At 38.4% G+C, this 24081-nt stretch overlaps 1 protein-coding gene across 1 annotated transcript in view; it reads left to right on the top strand.

Moving 5' to 3' along the window:
• Window positions 1–24081, top strand: part of dgkq.S (diacylglycerol kinase theta S homeolog) — a 96497-nt gene that overhangs the window by 49339 nt on the left and 23077 nt on the right. The window contains exons 4-10 of the mRNA XM_018239916.2: window positions 2142–2227; window positions 6697–6822; window positions 7424–7577; window positions 9884–9952; window positions 18338–18438; window positions 20916–21139; window positions 23101–23191. Coding sequence (XP_018095405.1) covers window positions 2142–2227; window positions 6697–6822; window positions 7424–7577; window positions 9884–9952; window positions 18338–18438; window positions 20916–21139; window positions 23101–23191 — 851 coding nt within the window. The remainder of the gene's footprint in view (window positions 1–2141; window positions 2228–6696; window positions 6823–7423; window positions 7578–9883; window positions 9953–18337; window positions 18439–20915; window positions 21140–23100; window positions 23192–24081) is intronic.

Here is a 24081-nt window from a genome sequence, read left to right as displayed (position 1 = left end):
CAATCCACTGCATAAATACAGAGCCTGGCAGTAATGTGGGCAGCCTCCATGTGCCTAATTATAGGTTTTTTTCTTTTTTGTGTAGTTAAAGATAATAATATGGAAGGCATAAATACTGTGCACAGACAGGGGTTTTCTCATTCATTTTGCTTAGTTAACCTTTTTCATAATATTATAAAACAATAAGGCTATGTTGTACAATTGGTTTAATGTTAAAAGGGCCTCACATATTAAATGGATGTCTTCAAATTAATATAGGCTGCATCTATAAATATACCTATATTTATAGATGTAGCCTATATTAATGAGCTGTTCTGTTTTGGCCATTGCTTATGATAGTAACTACACAGGAAGCAGACCCTGTGGTTGCAAGGGGGGGGGCAAGGGTGTAGAGGGTTCCAAATTTTAAGCAATATCAATATATGATAGTAAAATCTGTCAACAATGATTTGGATCCCTAAATTGGCTTTGCTTTGGGGCTCAGTAACATCTATTTTTATCACATTATACTTTGAAAATTATGTAATGGGAGTGGGTGGAGTGTATGTTTGCATGAATACATAGTCTTGGCAAAATTAGCTATTTCTGTTGGGATGGTGGGCATTCATTGGACTAACTGCATTCAAAGAGTATTTAAATGTTGCCACACTATGGGACAATTTTAATTAATGTTGAACTGGGGCTTCCAGTGGTATTTCCAGTAGGTGAATATTTTTCCTCTAGTTAACATTTTTGAAGGACATTTTTTGTAATTAAAATGTTTAACAATTTGGAAAATTTGTCAAAGCTTTTAATGCTTAAAACTTTTCACAGTAAAAACTGTGAAATGGAGTACTGAGCTCCAACATACCACCCAAGTTCAGTTTAACTTGGTATAAACCACCTCCTGTGCTACTACAAGTGGTTCAAGTGGTTAGACGAGGTAGTGTCTTAATATAAGGCATGATGAGTGTGTACCTATGGGAGAAGCAACTTTAAATCCAGTCCTGATGTGCAGTAACCTACAGCAATGAACCAGCATGTAGTATTTACTTTTTACCTCTTTAAAAGCAAATGCTGTTGATTTCTGTGGGATAACTTGGTGCCTTTTATTACATATGGGGTGGTGGGACTTTATAGGATTCATATAGGTGTTCGTTACATAGTAGCAGATTAAGTTAGGTTGAAAAAAAAACACACTCTGATCAAGTTTTTCCTTTTAAGTCTATATATAACCTGCCTAACTGCTAGTTGATCCAGAGGAAGGCAAAAACCCCATTTGAAACCCTTCCAATTTGCCTGAGAGAGGAAAAAAGCTGTCAAACCCCTCCTTGTTTTCTATTTAAACAAGTAAAATCACGATTTGTTACGAAGATTTTTGGAAAAAAAAGAAATTCCATTGTTAGTAAATAGGCCCCTTAAAGGAATTGTAAGTGTGTAAAAATAAAAACTGGCTAAATAGACTGTGCAAAGTAAAAAAATGTTTTTTATATAGTTAGTTAGCCAAAAATGTAATGTATAAAGGCTGGAGTGACTGGATGTCTAACATAATAGCCAGAATACTACTTACTGCTTTGCAACTCTCTTGGTTTCCACTTATTGGTTACCAGGCAGTAACCAATCAGCGACTTGATGGGGAGCCACATGAGTCATAACTGTTGCTTTTGAATCTGACCTGCATGCTGAGGATCAATTGCAAACTCACTGAACAGTTATGTCCCATGTGGCTTACCTTCAAGTAGCTGACTAACTCAGAGTTAGAGAGCTGAAAAGCAGGAAATAGTGTTCTGTTAGACACCCAGTCACTCCAGCCTTTATACATTACATTTTTGGCTAATGAACTATATTAGAAACATTTTTTATTTTGCACAGGCTATCTATTTACCCAGTTTTTATTTTCACACTATTCTTTTAAAGTTAAATTGCACCACTGTTTTGTCTTCGCATTGTTAATTTTATTTATAAGGCTTGAAAAGAGTTGATGCTGTGCAGCGAATGCTATTCATCTTTCAAGAATTACACATAAGACTACATGTTTGTAAATGGGATGGACTTATTTGAAGCAACAAAGAAAAGTTTACTTGATGCATGTCAAGCTAGGGATTTTAATTGATATAAACCAGCTACAAATCACATCTGCTATCAATCTTTTTGTCTTCCAGTTTGTGAACTTCATGCGCACACAGACTGCGCCCAGTTTGCATGCAGTGATTGTCGTCAGTGCCACCATGATGGACAACAGAATCACGTAAGTGTGTCTGGCACATCTACCTCTATTACAAACATTCATCCAAGTTGGTGTCTATCTCATATAAACTTTTCAACGCTAAACAACAGCTCTACTAGAAGATTTCAGAAAGGTCCTTCATAGCAATACAGCATATAAAACATCATCTTTTTTTCAAACTACCATGATGGTTGGGAAGAATTGAGCAAAATTAAAATAGTTGATTATTGTTCAGCATTCCCTTATTTACAGAAACATTTTTTTTACTTAGTCTTCATTTTGTTGTTTTTTGTGTGTTTTAGAAGTACAGATTATTTTTTATCTTATTTTCTGCACAGACAATCTTCTGTTTAACTTTCACTCATTCAAACCACTACCTGTTTGCTTATAGGGGGTGGTTCACAGTTAAGTTAAGGTTTTTGTATGTTATAGAATGGTTAAAGGGATACTGTCATGGGAAAGCATGTTTTTTTCAAAACGCGTCAGTTAATAGTGCTGCTCCAGCAGACTTCTGCACTGAAATCCTGTTTTTCAAAAAAGATTTTCTTTTATATTTAATTTTGAAATCTGACATGCGGCTAGATATATTGTCAGTTTCCATGACAGACTCCCTTTAATTATAAGCAATGTTTCAATTTCCCAACATTGTTTCTTTTTTTATAGACATTTTTCAAATTATTTGCTGCCTTCTGATTTTTTGCAGTTTTAAAATGGGGGTCATTGGCAAATGCTTTGTAAAGCTACAAATGTATTGTTATTGCTATTTTTTTTTTTGCTGTACTTTTCAGCATCGCCTTCATTCATCAATCATTTGTCACTTCTTATCTCGAGATCTAATATTACTAATCCACTTATTTCCTGTTCTGCAACTATTTGGAAACAAATATACCTTTATTCTTATTAACTATGCCTCATCGTTTATATAAAGCTAGAAATATTTCTGCAATACCTTTTAACTATAGTATGTAGAGTTACAGTGTACCAGCCTAGGGAAAAAAGAGTACAGCTCTGCCATTGAACTTATCTTTCTCAAGCACTGAATTATTTCTATGCATGGACAGTAGAGTACAGTGCATGTGCTACTAGAGCCAGATGTGACTCGGAATACGGTATGGTATCATCCTTGCTTTTCCACCCTGGGCTGGTGGATTTTTTTTTCTAAAAGAAGCAACAACCTACAAAAAAAGTAGTGATTTAATTCACTGCTGTCAGGGCTTCCGTTAATATGAAATGTGCTGTGACTGGTGCACAATATGAGGTGACAGGCCTAGGTCTGCCTTACAGTGCTCCATGTTTGTCACTCACGGTGCATTTCATTTAATGTCATCAGAAGAAGTAACATCATTTTCGTTGCCCAGATCATCTGCTTAAGGCACCTGAGGACTATTCAAAAACTATTAACAAGTGTACCATTTAGGTACACTAATATTTTAAGATTAATGCTTTGGCTGCACTTTTTTTTGTTTTTTTAATAAAAATATATTTATATAGCAGGTAGCTGCAACTGCCTGAATATCATTTAAACTTCCTAAATAATAATGAAACCTAATTTAAACTATAATTTAAGATATAAAATATAATATTAATGGGGGCAGCAATGTATGGGCCTTAGGTTATATTGCAGATAGGACAGGGCATTTTATATGCTCTTACCCTCCTTGTGTTGGTTTTCTTTACACTTTAGTGCGTGAATGTGAGAAGAACCTTGTATTGCAAATTGTTTGACCATGCCATTTTATGTGCCACACCCCCTAATTACCATGCCCATTTTACAGAATTTGTCAGGTTATGGAAGTTTGAACAGATTTCTGAGAATTTTATGTGTTATAACAGTTTTGCTAATGAAGGTGAAATTGGCCTTTAAGCTGTGAGTCACAGTTCTCCAAAGAAACCTGCTTATCTTAAATTGTTTAAATCAGGGCCAGGCCAGGCTGGATGGGCTCCCTAGGAAACCCGGCCACCCGACAATGAAGGGCCGAGCGAGGGAGGGTTAGGGAAGGGGGGTAGAGCGACAGAGGGGAATGGAGGGAGGGCGGGTGACAGAAGGAAGTTCGGGGAATAAAGGTGGCCATACACGGGCAGATAAAGCTGCCGACGGGTCTTCCCGATCGATATCTGGCCACGATATCGATCGGGAAGGTTTGATTTTTAACCGACCGACCCGTCGGAGCCCCTTGGCGCATCATAATTCGATCGTTCGGCCATACGGCCGAACGTTCGAATTACCCCCGATATAGCCATGCCGTTAGTGGCATATCGCGGAAAGATCCGCTCTTTTGGCGATGTCGCCAAACGAGCGGATCTTTGAGTCTATGGCCACCTTAAAGGGGAAGGTAACCTAGTCGGCGCAAACCCACCACCCCCCCACCCGTTTGTTGCCCACCCTCCCTCCTTCCCCCTGGCCTACCCGTCCCGCTGGGCAAATGCCCCTAACTTGTTACTTACCCTTCTGCGCAGGTCCAGTCCAGGGAGTTCACAGACGACATCTTCTTCCACGCGATCTTCTTCCTGCTTTGAACATGCGCGTGATTTTTGGCGCACGCGCAGTAGATCCGTACCTGCGAAATGATCCTACTGCGCATGCGCTAAAATGCCGTTCACAGCAGGAAGAAGATCGCGTGGAAGAAGATGTCGACTGTGAACTCCCTGGACTGGACCTGCGCAGAAGGGTAAGTAACAAGTTAGGGGCATTTGCCCAGCGGGACGGGTAGGCCAGGGAGGAGGAGGGAGGGTGGGCAACAAATGGGTGGGGGGGGGGTTTGCGCCGACTAGGTTTCCTTCCCCTTTAAGACTGAGGGGTGTGAACACCGACTAGGGGTAGGCAGAAGACAATTTTAGAGGTAGCTGCCCAGTTTTCTTGGCTCTCCTATTTAAATTATGTTTCAGAAATGTATATTTTTCTGGCATCATGGCAAGATGTCAAAGAGAAACTTTTCAGTAAGTAACCCGGGACTGCAGGCTGAGCTGTCAAAATCGGGACTGTCCCGTAGAAAAGAGGACAGTTGGGAGGTATGCAAACCTAAAGGCATATAGTTGGGAGTCTGATCCTATAAAAGGCCTTAGCTGACCTTTTAAATCATTGCTAATTGATTTTACAAAATTAAAAGGTTTGTAATATTAGGCTACAATATAAGGATCAGAATTGAGCTGAATAATATAAAATAAGATAAAGACAGCAGTGTAAGTGCCTGTGTGTATTCGTGTACAGACTAATGAAAACCTAGCAACACACACACAAGTTTGAAAAATATTGTGCCCTGTCCATGGAAAAGTTGACTGCATTATGTTTAGACAGGAGCTGAAAGACAATGAACAGATATAGATGCAATATAAATAAACTGTGGATTAAGAGTGTTTAATCTCATGGATTTGACTTGCTTTTAGTGTAACAAATTATTGTAATGGCTCAGAGAAATCAAGTACCCACCTTGAAAGCCTTTATTCCATGCCAGCTACATTCTCTGGTCGCTTGATGGCCTTACTTTGTTGTACCGTATATGTTTCAAAGTATCATATTTGCTAACATTTAAAAGGCATAACAGCCTTCATTCCTTCAATTCATATTTCTTGTTGACAGTGTGTACAAGTCATTGGATTCATTACAGTAATGAAAACAGACATGTGCCATGTCCCAGCAAAGTGTCTGACTGCTGAAAACAGACTGCTATACCGCTATATATATATATGATATGATACGATGAAAACTTTTATTGTGTGCACAAAATTTGCCGTGCTGCAAATCTTTTTTTTCCATTTTGTTATTTCCAAAATGTTGGAAGGTATGGAAAAACATTCAAACTAATGACTCAAAGCACCCAACCGCTTACTACGCAACTCCTCATCACTTCCTCACTCACTTTCAAGACTGCAACCTTCTCTGTTGGGCAGAGCCCTCTTCACCACTTGTATTGATCATCGGTTGCTTTGCATGTAATTGTACTGTATATGTTCATTCTATACAACCATTTATTGGGCAATGCTGCAATATATGTTGGCACTTTAATATGTAATAATAATTATGATAACTTGACACATTTTAAAGTTTGCTTTATTTTATTTTTGGCTGAGAGTTGTATCTGCTTTCTGAAATCACACACATGCTTTCTTGACATTTATTTATCATACACTGTGTTTAGGAGTTTATGTGTTGAGTTTTGTGCACCTTTAGAAAGGCTAGGGGCCCAGCGGAAATTAATTTTTCAATTCTGTGAACTTCACTGTTTCTCCTTCACTGTTCCTCCTCAATGCAGAGTATGATGTTAATACAAGAGTCCACATGTTACTGTAGTAACCAGAAGTATATGGTACATGTTGTTTTACAAGAAGTAAGTACTGAGCTGAAAAAGAAGAATGAAAAAAATAACAAATGAAACCTAGACTCCAGCATGAAACTTGACAGCAGTACTATTTTAGCGATACGATAAAATTACATATCTACTGGTCTTAATTCAATGCATTAGTGTTTTAATGTACACTTCTCGTTATTCTAGGACACATACCATCATCACTGGCGAGAGGGAAATATGTCTTCCAGTGCCCGTTGCGAAGTCTGCAAAAAAAACTGTGGTTCTTCAGAAGTTCTCTCTGGCATGAAATGCGAATGGTGTGGGATTCAGGTATAGAAAATGAGATTTCTATACCCCCTGTCATGGGGGTCTCTTCAAAATCTGTGACCTATCCTAACACTTCCACCTCTCTCAGTGCCCATGTACTGACTGGATTTGGGGGCAGGGCCGGATCTCAATGGCGGGCACTCTAGTGCCTGCCGCCCGCACCGCTCTAGCGAGAGCAGACGCACTGTTCTATTATTACAGAGAAAAAGTGAATCATAAAACGGAGTCTGTGGGAGACGGCCTTCCCGTAATTCAGAGCTTTCTGGATAATGGGTTTCCTTATGATGGATACCATACCTGTAAATTTATTTGAAAATTGTTAAAAAAACAAAAACCCTGTAGGATTGTTTTGCAAAAAACTGATTTAGCTGGCCTAGCTAACTGGCCGAGAGTTGCGTTGCACCCCTTAATAGACTAGAATAATTTCCCAAAATTGGCTGTATTGAGTGATATAATTATCAGTTTAAGTATTTTCTGGTATTAAGCACAGTTAGACAAGAAAAGGTAAAAAATATAGTGTCCCTTTAATGATGAACAATATTTGTAGTTGCAATAATTGTACTTTAAGTAACATGAATGCTAATTAGTTTTTTTTTCACTTCAGGCTCATGCTGCTTGTTACATAATCTTAAATCATGAATGTACCTTTGGAAGACTTAGAAGTATGGTGCTTCCGCCAAACTGTGTTCACTTGCAAGCTCGCAATTTCAGCAAAATGCATTGCTTTAGAATATCAGAGAGCATTCAAGCTGAGCAAGGTTTGTACTGTCTTTATCATCTGCTATAGGCACTGTGTATAACTTCATACCTGAAATAACTTTAAATGCAGGAGTGCATGCATATTTTTGCATAAGTTTTGATATTTTACTTGTGATTTCGTTAGAACCGATATCCCTTGTTGACAAACTGAATGCCCTTGTACATGGGTGTTTATTAAAATGCATGCATGCTGCATAGACACACAGTATGCTGCATTTAGAAAACCTTGGGATGCAGCTATCCTAACCACAAATATGAGGCAATCTTTGCTCTTTTCAGAGAGCGATGGAGTTTTGATCCGGTGCTCCCTGCAGAGCCAAAGTTGCATCCCAGACCTGTCCTTACTTCCTGCCTTAGAGTGAGTAGTAAGCGCAGGGACTATATATGCGTCTTCTGCCGGGCGGTTAGAGGGTATGCCTATGTGCCTCCCCCTGCCTGTCCCTTTTGAATCTAGCACAGCCTAACACAGGCAGTCTGCACATTCTTGCCTTTTATTTACATTTTACACACTGTGAGGTGGCATTGTGAATTCTACTAGCTAGTGCCCTATTTGACAAAAATCAGCATAATGCTGAATAGCAGCCTCCATGTGAAGGGGCTTATAAGGAAGAGCTACCAAAGAGTATTTCTAAACTGCATTTTGCTTTCAGGACTGTTAATTGAGAAAGGCAGCACTGATACTACCAGACTGTTGCTTGTGTTGTTCAGTAAACCTTCTTGCAAACCTTCTCCCGTTTTTCATTTCGCATTTCTATGCAAATCTATCCATCAGACCCCTTTAGCCCTTGACTTTTAGAGGCACATTTATCAAAGGTCAAATTTCGAATTCATGTGAGTTTTTAAAAACTCCCCTAAACTCCCATAAATTCGAAATTCGACCAATCGAAATGTATTAAAAAAAATCTAATTTTTCATACTCTAATTAATTAAATCTACCTGAAAACTCTACCTGAAAAAAATTGATGTCAGGAAGGCTGCAAACAACTCCAAATTGATCCCTGGACCTCTCCCATTGACTTAAATGAAAACTAAAACCTAAAAATGAATGTGTCTAGAAATGCCATATTTTATATACAGAATTTATTGCACCAGCAAAAAGTTTCAGTTTCTCAATAGCAGCAATGATCCAGGACTTGTCACAAGGGGTCACCATCTTGAAAAGTGTCTGTGACACTCACGTGCTCAGTGGGCTCTGAGCAGCTGTTGAGAAGCTAAGCTTAGGGGTCATCACAAATTATCCATCAGAAAATGAGGTTTGTCTGTAATATAAACTGATGCTACAGGGCTGATTATTAAATTTTGATGCTAATTGCCCAGGTTTCTGTGCTGCCATGTAGTTATTATCTATATTAATTACTAATCAGCCTTATATTGTGACATTTCTATTTTATGTGTACTATATATTGTGAGTGAGTCCCTAAGCTCAGTAAGTGACAGCAGCACAGAGCATGTGCATTGAATCAGCAGAAAAGAAGATGGGGAGCTACGGGGGAATCTTTGGAGACACAGATCTTTGCTGCTAAAGGCTGTGGTTGCCTTGGGCTGATACAGAAGACCAAAACATAATGTACATCATATCATTTCTACCAACTTCTTCAGTTAAGCTATAGTTCTCCTTTAAACAGCAATTTGGCAGGTTTTAGGTGTTGAATAGTCGAATCAGAGTACTTAAAGGGAGTATGGTAAATCTCGAAAATCTAATTCAAGTTTTTAAAACTTGAATCAAATTTGAATAATTCCCTAGTCTAATTTGACAGTTTTGAAAATTTGAAAATTTTAATTTCGAATTTTCAATTCGACCCTTGATAAATCTGCCCCTTATAGTTTCCTGGCATACTGTGGAGATGAGTGGGAAGAGTCTTAAATTTATGACTTTTGTAACCCATGGGGCATAAGGGGAACTGAGCACACAGTCAGGCCTGTATTTGTGTAAAGGCCACAAAAGCCTGGGCCTTAGGGCGGCAGAATTTTAGGGGGGCGGCATTCCACTCAACCACACCCGCATTGGTTTGGGAGCATTGGGAATTCAAAGGAGATACAATAATTTTTAAAATTTCTTGTGCACCAATCCCCAGTACTCCGGACCCAATACTGAAAATTTGTGCATGTTCACAAAGGAAGGGGAGGGGATGGGGCGATGAACGGCAGCGGCCCGGGCCTAAGGGTGACTGCTATGTAAATCTGGCCCTGCACACAGTGGATGGCAGAGGACTTGAATGATCTGGTCATTGGGAGGAGGAGCTATGTTTTTGCTGTGGGGGTACATGATTATCCTATGCTCACTTCTGCGTATTTTCATTTGCAGATGAAGATAATGAAAATGATGGAATAACTCAAGGATCTGTAAAAGAAACACCTGCATCTGCTGATTCAAGTATGTGTATGTGAATGCAGAGTGTTGCTTACATTTTTGTTATATGAGTAAATGTTTTCCCTAAACAAAATGGCAGCATCAAAAACTTGGCACACTGTATTCTGCAGTGTTACTATTCACAATAAGAGGATTAGTTTAGATGTCCAAAGGAGTAATAGTTACCCTTTAAGACTTAGCTTAATGTTGTTGAGGATTTTTTTTTTTTTTCATTTTCTTAGTCGACAAGGTTTGTAGTACTCGCTAAGCAGATCTGTATTGTCTTCATGAGAACATGAAGAAATTGGTCATACACAGAAATATCTGCTCATTTGGTAAGGGCATTAGACAGGTGAACATTTGCTTTTCAAACAACTATTGGACATTTTGGGCATTTTATGTTTTATCCATACATTTGCAGCACTTGCATTCATGGGATCTTTGCATCCCTGCCTAATATAAATACAATATTGTATTTTGGGGCTATTGTTAGTAGAGTGTTTTGAAATGTAAAACCATGTATTTTTCACACTATTTCCAACTAGATACCAGAATTAACACATTTTTCATTATTATTAGGGTGGAATAATGTTCCTAGTGTATGTCCTTTTAATATAACATTGCTCTCATTGATTGTTCTTGTTGATGAAGCAGTGACATTCAGGATTTTATTTTTTTATAACACAAACTAATTTTAACCAGTTTGCATACAGTATTTGGCTTTGCATTACTACTTTCTCTATATTTAGATAATACCTTAATCCCAGGTCTTTGGGAAAGTCTACTGTAAACCATTCATTAGGAATTAATGTAACATGTGTTTTCTTTGTTCTTGCCTAACCAGTTTTGTGCTTAAAGGGGAACCATCACGAAAATGAAAATTTAATATAAGCTTCATCATACTGAAATAAGAATAAACAAAAGGAACACCAAGAGCCCCAATAGTGTAATATGTATTGGTAAGGGATAATGAAATAAGAGTAGATAACATATACTCACAAACCAAGGTTACCAATAGGCAACCACTGTAAAGGCAGGTGGGGAGATTGTCCTGACCCCACTCAGGATTAAGAAGTCACTCTCTGCTAAACTGCATATCTCATGGTTCGGAAGGATAAATGCAATTAAGATGGTTCTTTTACCTAAACTATTATATTTTTTCCGCGTTCTGCCTATTGAAATTGCAAAATCCCAATTACACAAAATACAACAAAAATTTGCGAATTTTATTTGGGCCGGGAAAAAATCACGTTTGGCCCGAAATACCTCTTTTTTACCCAGGAATAGGGGTGGCCTGAGTGTCCCTAACATATTTTTCTATTTTCAAGCGGCGCAAATTGCGCCGTTAATTCATTTTTATAGACCTATCCTCCCATTATGGGCTCAAATAGAAGCCACACTGCTCAAGCCGATTAACCCTGCAGTGTTACCTTGGATCTCCAAAAGTAAACGGCCCATCGCTTCCACTCCAATTTTAAAAATGGCGCTGGCTGTATGGGACCAAGTAATATTAAGAACTCCATTAAAATCACCCCATTGTCCGGCTATGCCTGTTCTTGGTAACCCTGTTTTTCGACCAGGTCTACAAGGTACTGATTTTCATTGGTGGCATTCTCACAACATGCTATATGTCACTCAGTTTTTTGGCTTGCAAGGCCTCAGGAAATGGTCCACGATAGTCGACCTGTATAATCCTCCACGAGCGGAAAGCTTTCGCTATGTTCAGATCCAGCATTTTCTGACTGAAGTGACTAAAGGATGTGCTGATATCCTATCCTCTTCCGCTTGGGAACAAATGTGTGTTAAGTTCCCTTGTAGTGGGGGTATAATATCTATGTTATATAAGGACATTTTAAATTCAGCAATTACTTCCCCTCCACAATATACTACTCAGTGGGAACGGGATCTGGGTAATATAATAGACGATGCCTCCTGGCAACAAACGTGGGTGAATACAGCCAAATCCTCCATAAATACATTGGCGCAGGAAACTCTATACAAGGTGATCTCTAGATGGTACTTGGTTCCTACCAAACTACATAAATATTATCCCGCTGTCAGCCCCCTCTGTTTCCGAAATTGTGGAATGGACGGCACTATGTTACATGTTTGGTGGCAGTGCAGACAGGCGTTCAGATTTTGGTCCAGGATATTCACATTGATAGATTCAATACTGGGAGTTAGGCTTCGAAAAGACCCTAAGATGGTCTTACTCAATACCAATATTCCACTTTCGGATAAATATCATCGCAAGTTGATACAGTTTGTTTTTGTAGCAGCGAAACAAACTATTGCTGCCTCATGGAAAAAAACTTCTATTCCTATGGTTATGTTTCGCTTAAAAATGAATTGGATAATGGTAAATGAAAGATTATTGAGTATATCTACTGATACCTATTCCACCTTTACTAAGATCTGGACTCCCTGGATGCACTATGCCAGTATACGCTAAACTTTGTCTAGTGCAGGTTTTTTCCATCTTCCAATGTCTCTGTACCACTCTGTACCTGGCTTATCAAGTGATTTATACTAAATTGAAACCTATATGATGGAACTTAAGGCAGTTTCAAACCTGAACTAATTGTTGACAATTTAATGAACACGGACACGGTTGCTTCGGTATATTGTTTAGTTCTCTTTTTATTTTGTTTTTTTATGCAACATAAACTCTTTGCTTATACTACATGATGTTTCCTGATATGTCGCTATGTGGAGTGTCCGGAGCCGTTGCTCTTCCTTCACTCTCAAGACATTTGTATGTTGTGCTTATAATCCCCTCTGCGTAGGAGGATACACATTTTCTATATCTACGAATGCATAAAAAAACTTTGTTATGAGAAAAGTATATGCTGTTTTTGCAACTAATAAAAAGATTTGAAAGAAGAAGTCACTCTCTGTAGATAGAAAAAGGGTATCAACCCTCCACCCAGGGTGGACTTAGTATTGTATAAAAAGAACAGAGGCGCCAAAAGAATAAAAGGATATAAACGAGTTTAAAAACCAAAACTTGGTAATCAGAGGAGGCAGTAGTGGACTTACCTCCTCCAAGCAGACACAAAACGACTGTAATTAAGCAGTCAAAATTTATTAACGAACTCCAATCAGTGCAACACGTTTCACGGGCTCAGACCCGCTTCTTCAGGCAATAAACATAGGAGTTACAGCTGTGAATTTCAGAGACCAAAGTGACAAATAGTATGCTGTATGCTTATTCATCAAAACAAAAGCTTTTTTAGTATTACAAAAATATGTATGGTAGTCATTATTCTGGGATAAAGGTATGGTGCAGGGATTGGTTAGCTATTAAAAAAATGGGGGGGTTTTGGGGTATACCAATGTAAAGGTTGATAGGTATTAGAGGATACAACAATTATACAGGTGAAGTGCAGTAAATAGGGTAAAAAGGAAGTGCAGTGAGCAACAACGTAGTGGGGCTGCAAAGTTAATATAAAGTCATAACTAACAAAACAGATAAGGCATAAATTGGTGTGTGGTAATAAATAACAAGACTCACCATCTGGCAGTAGTATACACACTTAGTGCCTCTGTGCCGGCAAAGGACGCCTGAGTGTCTTTTATAGTGAGAGTTTGGAGGGGAACCAGCATCTTACAAACAGGAAGTGCATCATAGGGGGGCGGGGTTAATACAAAAGGTTCAATACTATAGTATAGAAAGTAAATAGTCGCCATGTTGGGAGGGGCAGTGTGGGGGTTATTTAGCCGCCATGTTGGATGGGACAGAGTAGTGAAATAGGTACATAAAAGTGCGTGAGGGTACACATATAAGAAATAGGGGAGTGTTGATCATATTGATGTGGGCAAGCGGCTATAAAATCGGAGAAGAATAAAAGAAAAAAAAAAATATTTTTTTTTAATTTATATCAGGGCAGGTTATTAAAATGGAGTGCCATAGTGCATGATGCCTGAATAATAACCATATTCCAATGTTCTAAAACATTGGAAGTTTGACTCAAAAATAAAATATATATTGTTTATTCACAGTAAAAACATGAGACTGTAGGTCGTAAATACGTAAAAAAATACGTTAAAAAAATATATAAAAGAACCATAAAAGAGAGGACTGACTAAAAGTGTTAACGGAACAGAACGGATATGATTATGGGGGTTGATATTTAATACATTTTCTCTAAGACCTCGTTGAGTCCTTCAAGAAGGAGTGTCTTTAGGGTTTGGATCCAATACTGAAATAAGAAGCTTTCTAGATAATATCAATTACAAATTCTGTACCATTTCTGATATAATCAAGCTTATCTTCATTATCACTCATCATTGGTTTGTACCAATACCAAAAATTCTAACAAAGTTGGGAGAAATGTTCAGAGAAGAAGAGAATTCAGATATTCAAAATAAAGAATGTGAAACTTAAACACATTTCCAAAACCATAACTAGAGTGCTTTGTATCTTGTATAAATGTAGTAGTAGTAGTTGCAGCTATTTTCTTACTGAAAGAAACTTATCCATCACTCAAAATGGAGTGCTGTATGCAAAGCACAAGCAAATTCTATCAAACAGTTGCCACCACATAACTGAGGCTGCAAAATGTGAACTTTTTTTGCTTTTAAATAATGTACTATCTCAAAAAATATAAGGTTAGTATATGTCATTGTTGATTTCTGTGACCTGTATAAAAACTGTCAGCCTGTAGTCTTTGGGGCAAATTCACTAAGATGCGAAGTTGCTACAAGGCGCAACTTCGCCGCACTTCGCCGTACTTCGCCAGGCGTAGTTTTGCCACGGCTCTGCAAATTCACTAAAATCCGAAGTTGCGCACAGGGGTAGCGTAAGTTTGCGCAGTTGCGCTAGCGTTGATTCGCTATATAAAGCGAAGTTACGCTAGCGAAGGCTAATTTGCATACGGCGCGAAATTCAAATTTCAATGGAGGAACACGTATCTGCACTACAAATGCCTAGAAAACCTTCAAATCAGCAAATAAAAATTTTATTTTGCCCTACACATGTGCCCACTGTCTAGGTAAGTTGCCATGAGTCAGGAAATGTAGGGGGGAGGAAGGGGAGCCCCAAAAAATTTTCGATCTTTTTCAGCCTATCAGCCATCATGTAGAAAACACGCCAGCGTTTTTTGGGACTTAGAAAAAATTTTGACTTTTTTTGAAACAATCCCTATCTACTCTATTGCGCTTCGCCAGGTCTGAGGTGGCGAAGGAAGTCTAGCGTAAAAGGTAGCGTTCAGTACACTGCGCAAGTTAGTGAATTTGCGTAGTTTCGGCGCTAGCGAAGATTCGCCTGGCGTAAGGTTGCGAAGTAACACTAGCGAAACTACGCCAGCGTTCGTTAGTGAATTTGCGCAGTAGCGAAAATGCCAAACGCTAGCGAATTAACACTAGCGTTCGGCGCTTCGCAGCTTAGTGAATTTGCTCCTTTGACTCTAAAATGTCCATTCTTTACTTGATCTATCTCTTGGCCTGTGTGTGGAAGCAAACCAATAAGCATCTGAGAGGGAAAACAGTTGGCCTGGAACATTGTACATCTCTTTTGGTGGTCTTTGGTTATCTCCATTTTACTGACTCCGATGGTTATTCGGCAAAGTGTGATGCCAATGGGCTTTGAGTTCACCCACTGTTTATGTTTTAGGGGAAGTAAAATACAAGGTATTTTTATCACCACAGTATGGTTTACACCTATGATGGCATGATGAAAATGCCATGTCCAGAACCCCATAATCTATCCTGCGATCCATATGATTTGCAATTGAAATGGGATGACTCTTTTCATTGGTAGTGCTTATTAAAGGGAAACTCCGGGTTCCAAATCAAAATATGATAAAGAGGCCCACATAAAAAGTATGAATAAATGCCATTTTCTATGCTGCAATCCAGCTGTTTAACAGTTCTCTTTCTGCATCATTTAAAATCCTGGCAGGGGAGGAGGGACTAAACACTGATGTTACAAATTGTAACAACTTCTCCACAGCTTACACATAGTATGCAGGAACTACATAACCCCCAATGCATTGCACTGAGATGTTCCATTTCTTATTGAAATCACATATGCAAGGAATTGTGGGGTTTGGAGGGTTCAGGCTAAGGACAGATGGCTGCTGATACTAAGTAACTGTAGTCAGCCAGCTCAGCAAAGTAGTCAGACAGATCAGAAGGAGAGCAGTGGGCTAGGCTTAGGGGATTGTTCCAAACCATTAAAATTCATGAAAAGTCTGCACATTTTTCAATTGATGTATTTTGCAACGTTACCTGTTATTTCAAGGCATTTAAATGTAAGCTATACAGACCAAGTAAGAGTGCTACATTAAGCAACTTCATGGTTATCTGCATAAATCTGGAATTTGCAAAAGACTACACAGTCTTGGTGCTCCTTACTTCTGTGAAGTAGGAACTTGGCACCTGTCAACATCAATCACCCTTTACATGCAAAGAAGATTTACAGGCTTGACTTTGGGTACCTTTTGGCTTCCCAATTTCAATGGCCGGTAGCAGCTCAAATGGCTTGAACTATATTAAAGAGAAAGCTGCTGTAAAACATCTGTACAGCAAATGATTTGTTCCTATCTTTTGATTACTTTGGTGCAATGGATTTATTTCTTAAAACACAATGAAAAATACATTGGGAGATGACCTATAACTATTCTTCTGCTTTACTGTTGAATGTGAAAGCTATAGTTATAACCAGGCCCTGAGGGGCTGCTATAAGGTGCCATATGCAGTCAGTATTTAGTGGGCTGGTAAGGGCTGTTTGGGCCTCTGTGTGGGCTGATTGGGCCTCTGTATACATGAAATACCAGGGTCTATTTTAATTCTTAGTCCGGACCTGGTTATAACTAGGGGTAAGCAGCAACTGCCTAGGGCGCAAAAAAAGGGGGGCGCTGGGGAGGTTCCTTTTGAAGATTCTTCTGTATACCCATAGTCTGGGTTAATTTGATCCCTCTGCTCTGCTCTCTTCTTAACGTGCCCTCCCGAACAACATCACTGCACATGCACGGAGTATGGGGAGGAAGGTGGCCAGCCAAGCTGCCTATGGCGACTGACTGGCTTGGCTGCCCCTGGTTATAGCAGAGTTTTTTCCAGCTGCAGATCTTTATATGAGTATTGTTTCTGCACTTCTTTCCAACTTTAACTGGAAAAACATGATCAGAACTACTATAGGTCTTGCAAGTTCACTCTCAGAAGTAGAGCAGGATATCCTACAGTAACACTGACATCAGTTTCAAGAAAGGGGAACACATATAACAATAATAATGGAGTTGTGTATCTATAAATGTGGACAGAAAGGGAAGGATGCACAGTAATTTGGAAATAGTTTAATACAGGAAAGCCAATAACAACACTTTGTGTAGTCTATGGATTTAATTTCCTAGGACACTCCTCCTCTTTTGTGTGTCCGGAAATCCTTTTAAGCAGGGTAAATGGTCCTGAGAGAAATTGTTTCTATTTATATCCATGTAGCAAGTATTATGAAACTAAGACAATGTGTGCTTTCATTTCACCTAACCTCATTCTTTGTATTATGTAGGACTCAAACTGGGTTAGCTATTCCCACAGTCAGTTGTAAAAAAGTATTTTCTTTTCTGCAAATACTGTACATATTTTATTTGATATGCTTATTTAAACTGAATAAGTTAATGTTGGGTCTTGTATAGATGTGTGGGACCTGTTATCCAGAATACTTGGGACCTCTAAAGGAGAACTAAACCCGTTGCAATATTAAGTCCCCACTGACCCCCCTCCGTTGGCCCCCCTCCCTGCCTCCCCCCTGCATAGTCTTGCCCCAGAATTCTGTCCCCTCTTGAAATTGTGACCGAGTGAGCACAGCGGAGCTCACGGGCGCCATCTTCTTCTCTTCGGTAAGCTTCGTGAAGTGATTAGAGTAATGGCTCATGTGCAGTTGGAGCAATCTTCCGGCTCGCGACAACTGCGCATGCGCGAAAAGAGACGATAAATGCTGAAGGGGAGGAAGAAGACACGAATATTACTGAAGAAAAGAAGATTGCGCCCGTGAGCTCTGCTGCGCTCACTCTGCTGCGCTCACTCTGCTGCGCTCACTCTGCATGTGTGTGGATTATTTGGATAAAAAGAATTATATGGGAGACGAGCTTTCCTTAATTCTGAGCTTTCTGGATAACAGGTTTCCGGATAAAGGATCCCATTCCTATCAGAGTGAAATTGCTCCTTTTCAGAAAATAAAGAAAAAAGAAAATGGATTCTAGTTTTTTTTTTGTTTTTTACTACCTCCACCTTTAATCAGTTGAGATAACTAGACTAATTTACAAAGCATAGGGTAGCATACAAATGCAAAAAATAGATTCAGTTCTTGGCTAAGTACAGTACAGTTGCAAAACACTATGCAGTCACGTTATTTTTTCTTAAAAATGTTTTCTTAAAAATCGGTTTAACATTTGTTTCCTTTCATTTTAGCCAAACAAAGTTTAAAAATTTATGATGGTCATGATGCTGTGAAGCGCAACCAGCCCAGAATAATCTCAGTACCAAGGATTGCAAAGAGTGAAGAAGTAGTGGTAATGTGACTTTCTTCAATTCACATGAGCTTCCATCTGAACTCCTTATAGCCAGCTAGAAATACATTTTGTTATTTCATAAGGAAAAAGGATAAACACTTCTACTTGAGGTTCATAATTTTTTCACCATTGAACGCACAGAAAAAGGAAAATTGTGAATTCCATGTCATTACTCCCCCCTCCCCTCTGCTCCCATCAGAAGGACACTCCTAAATCTTTTAAAGACCAACCCTACCCTCCAATTGGTGCCTTTGTAACCAACTTCTAAAACCACCAGAAGATGGATGACCGTACTGACATGGAGTTAGTCACCGGAAAGTACTGTTATGGGATCTTTTATACTGAATGTTTTGTACCTGGGCCTTTGCTGAAAAGGTTTTTTTTAATAAAAATATGGAATCAGCATATCTTGAGACCAAAAAAATACATTTAAACATTAAATAAACCAAATGGGATTGCTTTAATACCAATAAAGATTTATGATCACTTAGTTACCATCAAGTATAAGGTCAATACTTTGTAATACCTATACAATTGTACCCATGAGAAATTTAGGTTGCTGGTAGTGGTTAAAGGGGTTGCTCACCTTCAAACACTTTTTCAGTTCAATTGGTTTCAGATAGAGCACCAGAAATAAAGACTTTTTCCAATTACTTTCTATTTTCTACTTGTGACCGTTTTTCTAATATTGAAGAGTAAAATTACATTTTTCACCTTCTTATGTCTTTCTGTGGCAGCTCTGAGGGGGCGGTTTGTAGATATATTTTTTATCTTTGATCCTGCTGAATAGAGATGCGCGGGCCGTCACTCTCACAAACTATTTGGCTCGTGACCTTACTGTGCCACACTTAGCATCAGGCACTGTCTTATTTATAGACGTGTGCAAGCCCTGCAGGCATAGATATATAAGAAGACACAGGCTCATTTATAAACACAGGGCAAATTTGCACCTGGGCAGTAACCCATAGCAACCAATCAGCGAGTGGCTTTTTTGCAGCTATCTGCAGGTAGAGCAATGAAAGAAAACCTCTGGTTGCCTGGGTTACTGCCCAGGTAAAAATGTGCCCTGCATTTATAAATAAGTCAGACAGAGTAGCAGGCCAGGTCGGGTGTGGGTAGTACAGGGCCAGATGCGGGTTGAAGATTTGTTGACCTGCATCCCTAGTGCTGGGCTGAGTGTCTTGAGTTTTGTTAAAGGAACAGTTAAGTGTAAAAATAAAAACGTAAATAGACTGTGCAAAATAAAACATGTATCTAATATAGTTAGTTAGCCAAAAATTTAATCTATAAAGGCTGGAGTGGCTGGATGTAGAAAACTACTTCCTGCTTTTCAGCTCTTTAACTCTGAGTTAGTCAGCGACTTTAAGGGGGGGGCGACATGGGACATAACTGTTCAGTGAATTTGCAATGGATCCTCAGCATTCAGCTCAAAAGCAACAGGTATGACCCATGTGGCCCTCCTTGAAGTCAATGATTGGTTACTGCCTGGTAACCAATCAGTGGAAACCAAGAGAGCTGCAAAGCAGGAAGTAGTGTTCTGTAATGTTACAAATCCAGTCACTCCAGACTTTATACATTACATTTTTGGTTAACTAACTATATTAGAAACATTTTTCATTTTGCACAACCTATCTATTTACCCAGTTTGTATTTTTACACTGAACTGTTCCTTTAAAGGCAGCTGTTTGAATTGATGCAATATTTGCTAATATTCCAAAGATACTGCTGTGAAATGTATCAGCTAATTGTATCAATTAAATTGATCAAATTGTAACAGTTCAGAATCTGCTCCTAGATTACTGAGCTGCCAAACACCAGAGACATGAACATTGAACTTAGATTTTGATATTTATTTCTTGTGAACTGTCTGAAAACAACTGGAATGAAAAATTGTTTGGAAGGTGAACAACTCCTTTGAGTACATCTGCATCTCTTACAAGGACATGTGAACCCTATATAGTCAATGGATTTCAGAATGGAGTACTTGTACATGGGTGAAAAAGAAGATTGAACTGCAACATAGTCAGTAGCCATTATGCTTTTTAGTAGGGTTGGAGGGAGAGTAATTGTGGAGAAATTTAATGGATTATGTGAATGCTGCACAAGACATCTCAAACACTAGGCACCCAGAGCCATATGAGTATGTAGGTAAGAAACTGACTAATATATTTGATTGTAGTATGAGGGGTTTAAATGTCTTACCATAGCCTAATTGTGGCTTGAAAGACAAACAAATTGGTCAGTCTTTTTTTTTTTTGTAACTTAAGTTTTTATTGGTTTACAAAAGTCACATTAAACATTGCAACATAATTGGTCAGTCTTTGTGAAACCCTTTTATCCGTGCTAGCAAAAATGTCACTAGTGTTTTGATTATAAATATGCCATCTGTGGTCTATTCATGAGTTCAATACATAGCTTAATGTAAAGGAGATGTAAAGGAGAAGAAATTAAATACTTCATATGCACCATGTTCACAGGAGGCTGCTCTGAGAGCTTACTACATTCCAGATGACCCCCAGGAATATGAACTTCAGACTCTGACACAGCAGACTTTAGTTAGTGATGACATTATAAACAGAAATGGTGCAATGGAGGATGGCAAAGTTGGATCTGTGTTCAAGGAGGCTACCCCTGAAGCTTGGATCCTAAGTGCGAAACCAAAGGAGCGTGAAATTTTAAAAATATACCCTGGATGGATGAAGTAAGTGAAATGTATTGCTATCACCCTGCACACATGAATAGTTTCAGTTCACAATCTGGGAGTAGTAGACAGTCTCATTTATTTATAAAGTAGGTTCCATGTTTAAAGGAGAACTATTGTGAAAACTAATATTAAATATATGCTTCATCTCAAAAAATAAACTCTAAATCCATTCAATTAAAATTATTGTACTGTTTCTGAAATAATTACATCACTCTTCACAATCTTTAACAATCTCATGTTCTCACTCTCTCCCTGTATTTGTAATCCTCCCCTTGTTACCTAACCCCCCATACCCTACATTCATTCCTTAAAGGAACTGTAACATCAGAAAACATAAGTGTTTTAAAGTAATAAAAATATAATGTAATGTTGCCCTGCACTGGTAAAACTGCTGCGTTTGCTTCAGAAACACTACTATTGTTTATATAAATAAGCTGCTGTGTAGCCATGGGGGCAGCCATTCAAAGGAGAAAAGGCTCAGGTTACACAGCAGATCAGCTCTGTAGAACATACTGGGGTTATCTGTTAAAAGATTTAACCTGTGCCAAATGTTAAATACACAGCAGCTTGTTTATATGATCTATAGTAGTGTTTCTGTAGCAAACACACCAGTTTTTACAAGTGCAGGGCAGCAGTACATTATGTTTTCATTACTTTAAAACACTTTAATTTTTTGGTATTACTGTTATCATATTGAGATGAAATTCAAACATGTTCATGTTGCAGAGTTAGCCTTTAAAGGGAATGTTCATTTCATATTATGTGAAATTTAATACCAACCGCAAATAGTCTTAATGCTGCTGTCTTCATCATGCTAAAAGGAAATTTTAAGCTCCTCCATCCTTTTAATCTGTAGGAGTACAATAACTTCCTGTTGAAATCAATTCCAGAAATAGTCCAACACTTTAATGCACTTGTGCATCTGGGGGATGTGATCATTCAAATACCAGTATAAAGTTTGCACTTTACTTTTTGTATAGTTCTTTTAACATTGAAAAACAGGAAGAAGCTGGTAGTATCACATTATGTTATTAAACCACTTGAATGAGGATGTGGTGACAGCAGATAAGTATTCTTGTGGCTTTTAACCAAGGCGGCTTTATTTTCATTCTAGTGAATGCAGTATAGCAGCATTATAAAGAGATACTTTTTCTTTGAGTGAACTATAGTCCCCTTTTTATTCATTATAAAATCAATGCTTTTCTATGCAAAGCAGGACTTTCCTTTACTATGTTGTACCATATCCCCTTGAAATTGTGCATTTTATTTAGACCCAAGCATTATGTGACAATTTTAATTTAATCTTCACAATGTTTGGGTAGTCTCTCTCTACGTTATCGTTTGCCACCTGGCCAATGGCTAAATCTGTGGCAAAACTATATGGTCAGAGATTCATAAAACTGCCCACATATCTGGTCACTAGGTAGTATCAAATGCCTTTGGTACTGTTTATCTACATCCTGCTTTACCGTGATTAATCTGCAATGTTTTCATCACTGACACTGCCTTTCTTAGTTATGTGTATTAAAAATCCCTAACTGTAAATTGACCCATGTAACTACATATTTGTGGACTAATTCAGAATGGATAAATATGCATTTCTACTCCAAGGTACTAAACCGCACATTTTTTCCAAAATATTTTGCTAAAATTTCTGAAATTTGCTGGAGGGACAGTAAGAACTGCCACGTATCACACGTTTTGATGGAAAGCAAGAGCAAATGGGTGGTTTTAAAATATAGAATCTGTGGCAGACAAGTATTCAGTAGGTTGTGTGCAAATAATTCTTCAGCATAAAGCAGGCTTTCTGATCATCAAGTATGAAATCAAGGGAGTGAGTTCATTCATAAAATGACCAAAAATGTATGCACTTATATCCATCGATCTATACATAAATGTTTACATATATGTATATATTATATTGACAAATGTTTTGACATATTAATATTGCATTGTAGGGTTGGTGTGGCATACATATCAATTCCAGTAAATAAAGAACAAACAGTTCAAACAGTAATTCAAGAGGTTCTCATACAGCTTGGACGCCAGGTAATCTTTCCAAATCCATGAAATCTTTTTATATTTAGCGAGCTATACTGTTGGCTTAGTAAGTAAAATATAATAAGTAAAATATATTCAGATTTTTTATTTATTTTCCAGTGCAGTATATATTTTATATATAATTTTGCTGTAACACAGCGATACAAAGGGGCAGATTTAATAAAGAGCAAAGTGGCAAGCACTGGCGACAATTTGCACGCGTTACTGCCCGCATCGACATCTCGATTTACTAACCAATTCACTAGTGGAAGAGATAGGCGCTAGCGCTCATTTCGCACTCTATCAGTCAATGGACGTTACTCCACAAATTCACTAAAATGCGGATTTTACTGAATGTTACCTCTTTCACCAGACTTGCCTTCACCAGCTCAGACCAGGCGAAGTGCACTGGAGTGTATAGATCTTCCTCATTCTTCTGTTAATTACATCATATTTTTTAGTGGAAAAATCATCAAAGTTCAAAAAACCGAAAGTACTTAAAAATTTTTTTGGGGTAACCGGTTTCCCCCATACATTTTCTAACATATGGAACAATAATTATACAGTGGACTCGTGTAGGACATTATATCAACTCTAATGTCTTTATTAAGGTTCCCTGGACACGTGTAATGAATTTGCTGAAACAAATAACATAAAGACTTTTAATTTACCACTGATGCAAATTAACCTGAGCGCAAGACCTCTAGCGAATTTGCGCTAGGCAGAAATGAACGCTAGTGCATCTTCGCTTTGAATTGCTCGCATTGGTGAAGTACCGCTATCGAAAAGTCGCCAGCATTCCGCGCCCATAACGAAACTCTGCATTTTAGTGAATTAGCTTTGTCTGAGCGAATTTTCACCTGGCGAAGTATGGCGACGGGTGCAAAGCAGTCGCTGGC

Source organism: Xenopus laevis, chromosome 1S, assembly GCF_017654675.1.
Source record: "Xenopus laevis strain J_2021 chromosome 1S, Xenopus_laevis_v10.1, whole genome shotgun sequence".
NCBI classification, from domain to species: domain Eukaryota; kingdom Metazoa; phylum Chordata; class Amphibia; order Anura; family Pipidae; genus Xenopus; species Xenopus laevis.
This window is presented reverse-complemented; position numbering and strand designations above follow the sequence as displayed.